Source organism: Aythya fuligula, chromosome 2 (assembly GCF_009819795.1).
Source record: "Aythya fuligula isolate bAytFul2 chromosome 2, bAytFul2.pri, whole genome shotgun sequence".
NCBI classification, from domain to species: Eukaryota; Metazoa; Chordata; class Aves; order Anseriformes; family Anatidae; genus Aythya; species Aythya fuligula.
Genome location: NC_045560.1, coordinates 159,130,336 through 159,142,385, shown reverse-complemented (window position 1 = coordinate 159,142,385; position 12,050 = coordinate 159,130,336). Strand labels below are relative to the sequence as shown.

The window sequence follows — 12,050 nt, the reverse complement described above, 5'->3', positions numbered from 1 at the left end:
CCGCTCGGAGGGCGGGAGCGCGGTGCTGAGTGACGTCGGTTTCGGCCAATGGAAGGGGCGCCGCGCGGTGACGGGCAGGGCCGTCGTCCAATGGGGAGCGGAGGGGCGCTCGGGGCGGGCGGCGGCGGGCGGGGCCCGGCCGCTTGTTGTCGTCCGGTGCCGGGGGAGGCGGGCGGTCGGCCGGTCGCTGCGCGCTCGCTCGCTCGTTTGGGCCGCCCGGGGGTCGCGGGAGGTGTCGCTCAGCCGCTCGCTGCGTCCCGAGCCGCTCGGGGACATGTCGAGGTGGGCGGGGGCCCGGCGGGCCGGCGCGAGACGGCGGACGGCGGCCGAGGCCCGCGGGCCCTCCTCGAGCTTTCCCCGGAGACGCGTCCCCTTACGGGCACCCCGAGCCTGAAGGAGCCGCCGCCCGGAGAAGGCCCCGCCGCCGCCGAGACCGGGAGGCGCCGGTAAGTCCGCTCCCAGCGGCCCCCCCCCCCCGGGACTACATCTCCCGGCGCGCCTTGCGGCGCCGTGCAGCGGCCGGACGCGACGCGGGGGGCGCGGGGCATCATGGGAGTTGTAGTCCGCGCGGGGCAGGCCGGGGCGGCTGCGGGCAGGCCCCGGGGCGGGGGGGCGCGGGGCGGCCACCGGCGGGGGGTGGGGGGGCACTGGGGGGAACTGGGGGCTGTGGGGGGGAACTGGGGGGTGTGGGGGGGCTTTTGGGGGCCTCCCAGCCCCGGTGATTCCGTTATTCCCAAGCACGGTGCTTGGGGTGCCCCCCCCACATCGTATCCCGCTCCCCAGCACTGGTTTTTGGGGCACTGGTTTGGGGGATACTGGTTTGGGGCCCTATTTTGGGGCCCTGTTTTGGGGCACGTCTCGGGACGCACCGCGAGCCCCGTGACCCCTGCAGCCGTGGCTCTGCTTTCCATCACGGTCCCGTTTAAAATCAGCTCTGCCCAGCTGCTGGGGGGGCCGTCCCGTCGCCTCCTCCCCCCCTATGGGGCTGGGACCGGCCCCTGGCACCCCCCTGCCCTCAGCTCCTGCTCCCCTCGAGCCGTGGCCGAGCTCCCGACCGACCCCTCCTGCTGCTGGGCACCCCCTGGGCAGCGCTGCCGCTGTGCCAGGGCTTTGGTGTCGGTCCCGTCCTGGTGCTTTTTGGGTTCGGGGCAGTTGCTGAGGGGTGCCAAGGCCCCGTCCCCACACAGTGCCCGCTCCTCGCAGCGCTCTCTGTGCTCGGAGGGCGTCAGGCACACACAAAGCTCTGGGTCTGACCCTTCTCTCCGGTTCCTACCTGCCCACACAGGCAGATTTACCACACTTTGCCTTAAAAGAACGGGCTCTTTGCAGCAGCCGGTGCTGTAGGGTGCTGGTGGTGTTGGGGCCCCCGGGACAGGGGCTGATTTCTGCCCTTTTCATTCGGCACCGGCAGCTCCAGGCTCAGAGCTCGGCTTCCCCCCCAGCAGGAGCTGCTGCTGTCTGTGCTCCTCACCGCCAGTTTTGGGGAGGTTTTGCTCAGTTCCTCACTGCTGTCCTCAGGGCTGGGGCACAGCCCCCCAGGCAAACCGCTCGGCTTCCTTCCCAGATGAACGAAACCGAAACCTTTGAGCCGAGCTCTTGAGAGCCCCTCCCGTGGTGCTGCCTCTAAGATTCCCTGCTGCCGAGCTCCGTGCCCAAAAAACTCCTCCAAAAACGCTGGCAGGAGCTCGGCGTGGGTCCCCTCCAGATCCCATCCCGCAGAACCCCAGCTGCTGCCTGCCTCACGCCTGGCCCTGTGCACATCCCGTGGAGCTCTACAGCAGCCAGTGCTGGGTGCTGGGGGGTCTCTGGGGCTCTCTCTGCCGCCTGCCATGCCCTGGGGGGGCCCTGTGCTGGTTTTCCCAGCGCTGGGGGAGCTCTGCCAGCACCTCTCAGTGCCATTGTGCCATGAGCTTGTGGCCTCAGGTGGGGTCACCCTGTGGGCAGCGGGGGGCACGGGTTGGGGGAGGTCCCTGAGGCTGGCGGCCGCCCCCCCTGGGCTGTTTACGAGTTCTCCTCTTACAGCCCGGCGCCGCGAGGGGCCCGTGCTGGGGGAGCCGGGCTGCGCCGTCCCCACGGGGTGCTGGCACCCGCAGCACCAGGAGCCTCTCCTGCTCAGCGCCACCAGCACCGTGCCTGTCTGCCACGTCCCTGCACTGCTTTGAGGGCGAAGCAGGCCGGCCAGAACGGGCTGGTGACCTTCACATGGGACAAGGGGAGCGAGGGGAGCCTGGCAGCTCGCAAAGCCACCGCTGTGGGCACTCAGCTGAAGGGGAAGCAGGGGGGAAATCTCACAAATTCTGCTCACACGGGGCGCAGGGCGGCGATAGCAGCACGCAGGGGCAGAGCGGGGCCTGTCAGAGCTGCCACGGCCCGCTCCTCCTGCTCCCAAAAGCTGTTTGGCTTCCAGACTGCGCCCTGCCTGCTGCTGGTGTGTACTGGGCAGCCACAACACGGCCACACTGCGTGCCCTGGGCTTGGGCAGGACGTGAGGCCGTCCCTGTCCCCCGCAGGATACGCACACGTCGCCGCCGCTGCTGCACAGGGAATCGCTGCCGAGCCGGACGCGGGGACAATGAAGCTGCTGGAGAACTCAAGTTTTGAAGCAATAAACTCCCAGCTGACGGTGGAGACCGGAGACGCCCACATCATCGGCAGGTGGGTGCCCTCCTGGAGCCCTGAGGGCCCCGTGCTCCTCGCCCCGGTGCCCTGCAGCCCTTGGGGACACCGGGGACACCGGGGACACCGGCTGCGTGCGCCCCGCCAGGCCTGGGTGCGGCGGGGCGAGGGCTGGGTGCTGGAGCTCAAAGTCTGGCTCTCCAGCAGTCGTTGTGAGGCCAGTTCGTACGGAATGAGGAGCAGTTGGGTGTTTTTGTAGAGAAGAGCTCCCCAGCAGCAGCAGGGCCCTCGGATCGTGCCCGCACACCGAGGTTTCTGCCCCTTTCCCCGAGGGGACCCCGCACGGCTCCGCTCAGCCCCTGGTGCAGGGCTGTGGGGAGCTTCTGGAGGGATCACCCGGCAGCCTGAGGGGCTTGAAAATCTGGAAGAAGTTCATTTGAAGCTCTCATTTCACGCTGATAATGACATCTGGCCGTCCCCCGGCCTCGCTGGGGTGCCGTGGGCTGGGTGCCGGGGACCCTGAGCTTTTCAGTCCTCGGGCTGAAGCTGGGCGCTGGGACCCACCAGCACTTTTTGGCTTCACTTGAGGGCTCCTTGGGGCTTCTCTGCTCCCCAGCCACTCGGTAGCATCAGGGCTGGGGGCACCGAGAGCTCCTTCTGCGGGGCAGGCTGCCACAGAGCCAGATCTCAGCCAGCCGGGGGCATTTCTGGTCCTGGCTGCGGGGTCCTGGCTGCGAGGCCCCTCCTCAGGCTCCCCCCCAGCTCCCCTTTTCGTGGTGCTGTGCTTTGGGCAGGCACCGCAGCCACGGGCACGCTCACCTCAAGCCTTTTGTGGGGCCGTAGCTGCTGCTGCCACCGGTCCCGGTGCCGGGGGGGCGCCTGGTGGGGTTCCCCTCACGCCTGGTGTGGTGTCCCCGCAGGATCGAGAGCTACTCCTGCAAGATGGCCGGGGACGACAAGCACATGTTCAAGCAGTTCTGCCAGGAGGGGCAGCCCCACGTGCTGGAGGCTCTGTCGCCCCCGCAGACCACGGGGATCAGCCCCAGCAGGTACGGGGGGACCGTGGGGAGTAGGGGGGGGGGGGGGGGAGGCTCTGCCTGCGGGCAGGGGTCGGGCTTCTGACTCTCCTGCCCCCGCTGCCGCGTCCCTCAGGCTCAGCAAAAGTCAGAGCGGGGACGAGGAGGGGCCCCTGAGCGACAAGTGCAGCCGCAAGACCCTCTTCTACCTGATCGCCACGCTCAACGAGTCCTTCCGCCCCGACTACGACTTCAGCGCTGCCAAGAGCCACGAGTTCAGCCGGGAGCCCAGCCTCAACTGGGTGCGTGGGGGGCTGCGGCGGGGCCGGGGGGGCTGCGGCTCCCTGCTGCTGCTCTGACGGCCCCCGCTCTGTGCCAGGTGGTGAACGCTGTCAACTGCAGCCTCTTCTCTGCAGTCCGTGAGGATTTCAACGCGCTGAAGCCGCACCTGTGGGATGCTGTGGATGAGGAGATTTGCCTTTCCGAGTGTGACATCTACAGGTAACGGGACGGGCCCTCACCCTGCGGCGCGGCTCCTGGCCCCTCCCTGCTCGCTGTGGCCCGTAGAGAAGTGTTTTTTTCTCAATAAAAGGTGACGTTTGGGTGTGCCCACCCGTGGGTAAGGACTGGAGCGGGGCCCACCGTTGTTCTCTGGCTCCCTGCTCTGTGGGAGCTGCTGCTGCCATCCACGTCCTGCGCCCTGGGAATGGGCACAGCCTCCCCCCAGCCTCCCCCCAGCCTCCTTCCAAAAACTGCCCAGAGGCAGCCCCTGTTCTGTGTGCACAGCCTGGACCTCCTGGCACCAACTCACCCCACTCCCTGCCCACTGCCCCTCCTGGGGGCTGCTCTGAGCTTGCCCCTTCCCAGTTTCCACCCCCCAGACGCTCACCAGGGGCTGGGACGGGGTTGGCTCTGGGGGCAGGGTCCGGTGCAGCGTTTCTCACACCCTCTGCTTGTCGTTGCAGCTACAACCCCGACCTGGATTCAGACCCCTTTGGAGAAGACGGGAGCCTCTGGTCCTTCAACTACTTCTTTTACAACAAGAGGCTGAAGAGGATTGTCTTTTTTACCTGTCGTTCCATCAGGTCAGGCCCCCTGACATCCGCCAAGTCACCCTAACCGAGTCGCTTTGCCCGTTTGCACGCCGCGTCCCTGCTGGGGAGGAAACTTTGGCCCCCGCTGGCCCCCGAGCCCAACGCAGCAGATAAATGCTCGGGAGCTGCCCCCTGCCCACCCTGGCACACCGAGCGGGTGGTGCAGCCGAGCACAGCCCCTTCCTTGGCCTCCCGAGAGCCACGCCACCACTTAAACCCGCTGGAGACACCGACCAGGAGCCGTGGTCCCCGGGAAGGGGCAGCCCCTCAGCTGCTGGCAGGCTGCTGCTTGTGGAGGGGCGAGCTCAGGGGCAGCAACACCCTGGGGGCAGCCCCCCTGTGCCCTCTGGGGGCCGGGGCTGGATGCAGGGCCCCGAGCCCGCTGCAGACTGGAGCAGGGACCCCTCCTGCGGACACCCCGGCTGGGCGCTCACACCACGCCGCCCTTCTCTCTCCAGCGGGTACGCGTACACACGCCCGGAGGCTGGAAACGAGCTGGATATGGACCTCGGGGAGGAGGAGGAGGAGGAGGAGGAGGACACGGAGGGGAGCAGGGACGGCCACGACGCCGAGAGCGGCAGCATCGAGGAGGACAGGTGCGTGCGCTGCTCCCGGCACCCTGCCCTGCGCCCTGCTGGCCCGCGGGCCGGTGACAGCCGTGTGCTCGCCCACAGGTTGCAAGTGATCTGCATGTGAGAGCCCGGAGCTGCTCCCAGGTGCCTCTGGCCCTGCCTCATCCCACCCGCGCCCAGCTCCCCGCCTTGCCCTGCCCGCCGTACACTGGAGTGCCCTCGGAGCACGAGGAACTGAGCCCAAGGCGCCTCCTGGCTCCGGGTGCCGCCGGCCCACGTCCCCTCGGGGCCTCTGGACAGCCGTGGAGGGGGCTCCGAGAAGCTTTGCTGCACTTTATCGCTGATCTCATTGGCTGCACTGACCTGCAAACTCCTCGTGGCTCTGAAGCCGGGCTGGACTTTTCCTCGAGCACTTTTTCTTCACTGGTTTGTGCTGCAGCGAGCGCCGTCCGTCCCCAGCACCAGCAGAGCGGGCAGAGCCTCCTCCCGCAGAGCTCGGTGAACTGTCCTCAGCTCCCTCCCCAAGGAAGCGTCCGTTTGTTTCAAAGAGGTTTGCTTTGCTCTTGCCCTCACGTAGTGTTTTTCTGTTTTTTTTTGTTTTTTTGTTTTTTTGTTTTTTAATCCTTGCTGGGAGGTTCCAGCTTCCTGCACCCCGGTCCTGAGCGACTGCGGCCTGCAGCCGGCTCCCACGAGCGAAAGCTGGACTGGGCCACCTCACCCCACACCTCTGGTGGCTTTGGCTCTCTGTGTTTGGCACCACAGATGGCTTTTAGTGGCGGCGGAGCTGGAGCAGGGCCAGAGCCCCGTGCTGCCAGAGTTTATTTTTGTACGTGGGGCACGCGGTGGGAGCGGCACGCCGCCGCCTCCTGCTCACACTTCTGCAGCCCCCTTTTCTCCCAGCCCCTCGGCCCTGTGGGGGCTCCCGGCATTTTGGGGGCCTCGCAGCCCACCCCCGGTGGTGTCTGGCAGGGGGAAGCCACCTCGCCCTGCCCCAGGGGCTGAGCACAACAAGGGGCTGGCTGGGTGCTGGGAGCGGGGAGGCAGCACGGTCCCACCGTCCTGGTGCTGAGCGGGGCCTCGCTGGGATTTTGGGCGCTGGTTTTTGAGCCAGAGCCCGGTCCTTCCTCCAGCACTCAGCCCCGGGGTGGGTTTGCCTTCATCCACGGCCGGGCACGCCGCCCGCCCTTCCCACCGCAGCTCAGGATGGAAAACGGGCAGGAGGAGAGGAGGGGGAGCTGCCTGTGGGGCGGCCTCAGGACCCCCTCCCTGCACGCCCACGGACTCCCAGCACGGCCCCTGCTGCGGGGGCACAGGACTTGGCCCCCGTCCCCCCCCCCTCTTCCATCGTTGGCCCCTCTGTGCCCGCTGCTGCCGCTGCCTTCCCAGCCTCGCCCCATCAGGGAGATCTGACCTTACAGCATAGCAATGTATCACCACACCAATAAAGGTTTTCTGTGTTTCACCAGCTTTTCTGCAGGGTCTCCACGCTGGGGGGGGGGAGGATATCCTGCTGTGGGGGTGGCCTCACAGGGGACGGGGACGTGGGGGGCTGCGGTCCCATTGGGGGGCTGCTGGGGCTCTGGGTTCTCCCCACGTCCCTGCTGCTGCTCCTTGGGGCCACCGGTGCCTCTTTGCCCTGCAGGGACCCTGGGACGAGCCCCGTGAGCTGCCTGGCCCTGTGGTCCCTGCTGGTGGCTGTCCCCAGAGTGCCACATGTCCCCTTGCAGCATCCCAGACACCCCGTCCCCATATGGCCCTGGTGGGTCCCTGCTGTGCCACCCCCTCTGAGCACATCTTCACTTTCCCATGGCCGTGCTCTGTCGGGCTGTGCTGAGTTTCCCACGTTGCCCTCCCTGCCCTCCTGTAACCTTATCACAGTTCTTATCTCCCGCAGCGCCTGAACAGGACCGAACAGTCCAGGGGTTGTTGAGAATCAGCTCTTGTGGTGCCCAGTGTGTGTAGCTGCGCGCTCTGCCCCTCTGTGGGATGGGGAGCGAATCGGGTGGGTAATAGTGGGGAAAAAAATTGGGGAATTGGGACAGAGACAGAGCAGGAGGGGAGCAGGCTGGCAGCCCAGGGTTTTTGTCTCCTCTCTTTTGTGTTTTTTTGTTTTCTTTTTGGGAAATTGGAAACTGGAGAGCAAAAATGTGACCGGGTTGGGATCAGTGGCTCCAAGCGAGGTTTCCTTCTGGTCACTTACACAGCCCCCAGCCGTGCCCAGCGGGCAGCCCCCCTCCCAGTAAAGTGGCACTGGGAGAACTGGGACCAGAAGGAATTTGGGGGGCGGTGGGAGCAGCCCCCGGGGCACGGTGTGGGAAGGGGGGTGCTGGGGGCAGCTGGGGCACCCTGGGGTGCTGCCGGCCGGGGGAGCTGCTATGGCCTTGTGCCCGCAGGAGCAGCCAGGGGCGGGCCCCGTGGGGTCTCCCGGCCTGCGGGGGCCACGATCGCGGCCGGGGGCCGCCGGGATCCCGACACACCGGGACCCGATCCCCTGCCCCCCCCCGGTCCCCTCACAGCGCCCCGAACTACATCTCCCAGCAGCCCTCTCTCCTCCCTCCCCGCCCCCTCCCTGCCTCCCCCGCCTCCCATTGGCTCTCCCTCCGCGCCGCTCCCGCTCCCCGCTCCCTCATTGGCCGCGCGGCCCGCCCGTCTCCCCGCTCCGCCCGGCCGCCATTTTGCGCGGGGATGGCGGAGGCGCTGGCGGAGCTGGCGGCGCTGCTGGGCCCTGAGGCGGGCCCGGGCCCGGGGGCGGCGGCGGCGCGGGCGGGGGCTGCGGAGGCGGCGCTGTCGCTGTCGGGCTCCGCCGAGGGCCGGCGGCTGCTGGCGGCTCACCCCGCGGTGCTGACGGCGCTGCTGGAGCTGGCGGCGGGGCCCCGGCCGTGCCCGGCGGCGGGGCGCTGCCTCCTCAACGTGGCGGCCGAGCCCCAGGCCCGGGGCCCGCTGCTGGCGGCGCTGCCGGCGCTGCTGGGGCTGCTGCCGGCCGGCTCGGCCTGCGGGGCGCTCGCCAACCTGTGCCGGGACCCCCTCGGGGCTCGCCGGGTGCTGCGAGGCCTGGAGGAGAGCGGCCGAGGGCTGGAGCCGCTGCTCGGGGCGCTGGGCGAGCCCCGGCCGCCCCCGGAGCTGGGGCCGCTGCTCTGCAACCTCAGCCAGGTGCCCGAGGGGCGTGCGGCGCTCCTGGACCGCTCCCGGTGCGGCGGGGGATAGCGGGGGCCCGGTGAGGGCCGGTGGGGCCCGGTGGGGCCTGGGCACTGACCCTGTGTCCCCGCAGGTGCTCGGTGCAGCGGCTGCTGCCCTTCACGCAGTACCGGGACTCGGTCGGACACCGGCGCGGCATCGTGGGCGCGCTCCGCAACTGCTGCTTCGAGCACGGTGAGGGTGCCACGGGCACGGTGCTGCCACGGGCACGGTGCTGCCACCGGTCTGGTGCCGCCACTGCCTGCAGCTCCCGGCTGCTGGGGGTGGCAGGGAGTGAGGTGGCCTCAGGAGCAGCCACAAAGCACAGCTTCAGCACACGGAGCCCGCATTGGGGTCTGGAGGGGGACACGGGGGGCTCAGGGCTGGAGCAGCTCCGCCGTGGGGCCGGCTGAGGGCTGGGGGTGCTGGGCATGGGCTGGAGAAGGCTCCCAGGGGCCTCCCGATGGGCTGCCTGTGCCCAAGGGGGCTGCAGGAGAGCCGGGGGCACCCTTTGTGGGGCTGTGGGTGGACTAGGGGGTGGCACCCTGCCCACAACGGGGGTGGAATCAAATGGTCTTTAGGGTCCCTTCTAACCCAAGCCACTCTGTGACAGGCCAGGGTGGGTGACTTTAAACTAAAAGAGTTGCGGTTAGAGTAGACATCAGGAGGAAATCTTCCACGTAGGGCAGTGAAGCCCTGGCCCAGGCTGCCCAGAGGAGCTGGGGGGTCCCAGCCCTGGCAGTGCTGAGTTGGGCTTTGGGCAGCCCCATGGGCTGGGAGCTGTCCCCTGGGGACAGGTGGGCGTCAGTGAGCTGCGGGGTGCCTTCACTGCTTCGTTTTCGTACTTTCCTTTCCCTGTTGAGCTGTGTCTTGGCCCCCGAGTTCTTTTCCCCTCTGATTCTACCCCCGTCCCGCTGGGGGCTGAGCTGCTGGGGCCGGGCTGGGTTCCCTGCGCTGGCTGCTGGCCCCGTAACCCCTGCCTGTTCCTAGAGCACCACGAGTGGCTGCTGGGCGACGAGGTGGACATCCTGCCCTTCCTGCTCCTGCCTCTCGCCGGCCCCGAGGAGTTCCCCGAGGATGAGATGGAAAGTGAGCGGGGCTCGGAGCGGGAGGTGGGCTTGGGGGCGGGGGGGCTGCCGGCCCCGCACCCCCCTGAGGCCGCTTCTCCCCCAGGGCTGCCCGTGGACCTGCAGTACCTGCCGCCGGACAAGCAGCGGGAGGAAGAGCCCGACATCCGCAAGATGCTGCTGGAAGCCATCATGCTGGTGGGTGCCCGTCGCGGTGGGGCTGAGGACGGTGGAGTGGAGGCATCGAGCTCCTGCACGCTGCCTGCTCCCTGCCCACACCTCGGCCTCGTTCCCTCGGCAGCTCACAGCCACGAAGGCGGGCCGGCACACCGTCAGGGAGAAGGGCACCTACCTGGTGCTGCGGGAGCTGCACCGCTGGGAGCAGGAGCCCGAGGTGCTGGCCGCCTGCGAGAAGCTCATTCAGGTGGGGATGGGGACCTGCAGCACCCCTGGGTGTGGGGGGGTGCCGGGCGGTCCTGGGGTGCCGTGGGGAGGGCAGTGGGGGTCCTGCAGGCTGCGGCACCACCGTGACTTTTTTGGAAAAGGTGCTGATCGGGGACGAGCCCGGCCCGGGGATGGAGAACCTGCTGGAGGTGAGCGTCCCCGAGGAGGTGGAGCAGCGGCTGCAGCGCCTGGACCGGGAGGAGGAGGAGCGGTGGCAGCGGGAGCGGGAGGAGCGGCGCAAGGAGCAGGAACAGGACGAGGCACAGGAACAGCACCGGGAGCCGTGGCGGTGACGGGGCCGCTGTGCTCAGCCCCCCGTGCGGACAGGACCCCCCAGGACTGCAGCCCCCCGGGGCACCCCAGGAGCGCAGCCCCCAGCCCCATGGTGCTGGGGAGGGGCCGTTGGGGCGCTGTGGGCTGGGCACAGCCCCCCTGTATAACAAAAAGGTCAATAAATCGGTGTCTGGCCCCATCCCGCCGTGCCCCCCCCCCGTTCTCTCGGTACCGGGCCCGATCCTCGTCCCCTCCGTCCCCGCGCCACGTGCCCCGCCCGCACGTGTCCCCGCCTCCCTCCCACGTGACCGCCTCGGGGGCGGGGCCGGGCGCTTCGCCCTCCCCGATAGGTGCGCGGCCCCGCCCCGCTCCCACGCGACCGCGGCCGTCACGTGCGGGGCGGGAGGGGGCGGGGCCTCAAAAGGAGGGGGCGGGGCCAAGCACCCGGAAGCGGCGCCGGTGGCCGAGCGGCCCGGGCAGGTCCCGACCCGGGCCCGGTGCGGCGGTGAGGGGGGGGGGGAACCGGGAGGGGGGGGGAACCGGGACCGGGGGGGGAACCGGGACCGGGACCGGGCAGCCTCGGGGGGGTCTCCCCCGGCGGGTGGGGGTCGGGGGGGCAGCGCCCGGTACCCGGTGGGGGTGGGCGGTGAGGGGGGGCCCGGTCCCAGTCCCGGTCCCGGTCCTGCCCCGGTGCCCCTCGAGCCTCCGGGACCTCACAGCGGGGCCCGGTGCCGTGGCTGGGTGCGGGGAGGGGAGTCCCGGGGGCTCGCGGGGTGCCCGGTGCGGTGTCGCGATACCCAACCCACTGTCGCGATGCCCGTCCCGGTATCGTGGGGTGCCCGACGTTGTGTCGCGATTCCTGTCCCGGTGTCGCGGTGCCCGACCCGGTGTCCCGGTGCCCGTCGCGATACCCGACCCACTGCCGCGATGCCCACCCCGGTATCGCGGGGTCCCCGTGTCGCCATGCCCATCCCGGTGCCCGTCCCCATGTCGCGATACCCATCCCGGTGTCGCGGGGTGCTCATCCCCACGCCCCTCCCCGTGCCGCGATACCCGACCCCCTACCGCGGTGCCCATCCCGGTACCTCGGCGTCCCCGTGTCGCGATACCCATCCCCATGTCGCGATCCCCGCCCCGCCCTCGTGACGCCCGCCCCTCTCCCGTTGGCAGGGCGCGGAGGAGCCGAGCCCCGGCCTCCCTGGGGGCCCATCCATGGCCGTGGGGGCCGCGCCGCCCGCCCGCGTTTGGGAAGCAGAGGCCGGGCCGGGGGCCCCCCGCTCCCCCCGGGCCGGGGCCGGCGGCTGCCGGGAGCCGCAGGGGCCGCGGGCACGGAGCCCACCGGGAGCCGCCCCCCGCCGCCACCGGCCGGGCTGAGGACGCGCAGCATGATGGAGTCCCGCATCAGGCGTGAGTACGGCCCCGGGGGCTGCTCCCCCCCAGCCCCGGACCCTCCGGGAGCATCCCCGGGGGGCTGAGCCCCTCCTGGTGTCCCCCCCACCCCTCCCAGCACCCGGTGCTGCCCCCCCCGGGGGTACCGGGACGGAGCCGCTCCCCTGCCCTAGGAACTGCTGCGGGCTGGGAGTGGCAGAAGCCGGAGCTGTTTTCGGTGTAAAACCCGGGGGCTCCCGAAATGAATCCCGGCCGGCTCCGAGCTGAATCCCGCTTTTATCGATGCAATAACGAGCTTCCCGGCTTAATTAGCTCACGGGGGAGGGCTGGGAATGGGATTACCCACAGCAGTATTGCTGGGTCACGTCGGCTCTGATGTGCCCGTGAGGCTGGGGGCAACCTCGG

At 69.7% G+C, this 12,050-nt stretch overlaps 3 protein-coding genes across 6 annotated transcripts in view; all 3 read left to right on the top strand.

Annotated features, from left to right (window-relative positions):
• The first annotated feature begins 167 nt into the window (after window positions 1-167).
• On the top strand, window positions 168-6,763 carry MAF1 (MAF1 homolog, negative regulator of RNA polymerase III). Its single transcript, XM_032182855.1, has 8 exons — window positions 168-446; window positions 2,511-2,655; window positions 3,537-3,665; window positions 3,769-3,934; window positions 4,012-4,133; window positions 4,598-4,717; window positions 5,185-5,322; window positions 5,401-6,763. The coding sequence occupies exons 2-8, from the start codon at window positions 2,573-2,575 to the stop codon at window positions 5,420-5,422; spliced, it is 780 nt and encodes a 259-aa protein (XP_032038746.1). The 5' UTR covers window positions 168-446; window positions 2,511-2,572; the 3' UTR covers window positions 5,423-6,763.
• Window positions 6,764-7,983: 1,220 nt separating this feature from the next.
• On the top strand, window positions 7,984-10,344 carry HGH1 (HGH1 homolog). Its single transcript, XM_032181191.1, has 6 exons — window positions 7,984-8,486; window positions 8,567-8,667; window positions 9,463-9,561; window positions 9,646-9,737; window positions 9,841-9,963; window positions 10,085-10,344. Exons 1-6 carry the CDS (start codon window positions 7,984-7,986, stop codon window positions 10,274-10,276), a joined length of 1,110 nt encoding a protein of 369 aa, XP_032037082.1. The 3' UTR covers window positions 10,277-10,344.
• Window positions 10,345-11,566: 1,222 nt separating this feature from the next.
• The window catches only part of MROH1 (maestro heat like repeat family member 1), a 42,257-nt gene continuing 41,773 nt past the window's right edge, over window positions 11,567-12,050 (top strand). For 3 of the 4 annotated variants that reach the window (XM_032182455.1, XM_032182453.1, XM_032182454.1), the window contains exon 1: window positions 11,568-11,663. In XM_032182455.1, coding sequence (XP_032038346.1) covers window positions 11,642-11,663 — 22 coding nt within the window. In that variant the 5' untranslated portion in view covers window positions 11,568-11,641. Of the gene's footprint in view, window positions 11,664-12,050 lie in introns of all 4 variants that reach the window. The other variant, XM_032182452.1, reaches the window with a different exon arrangement.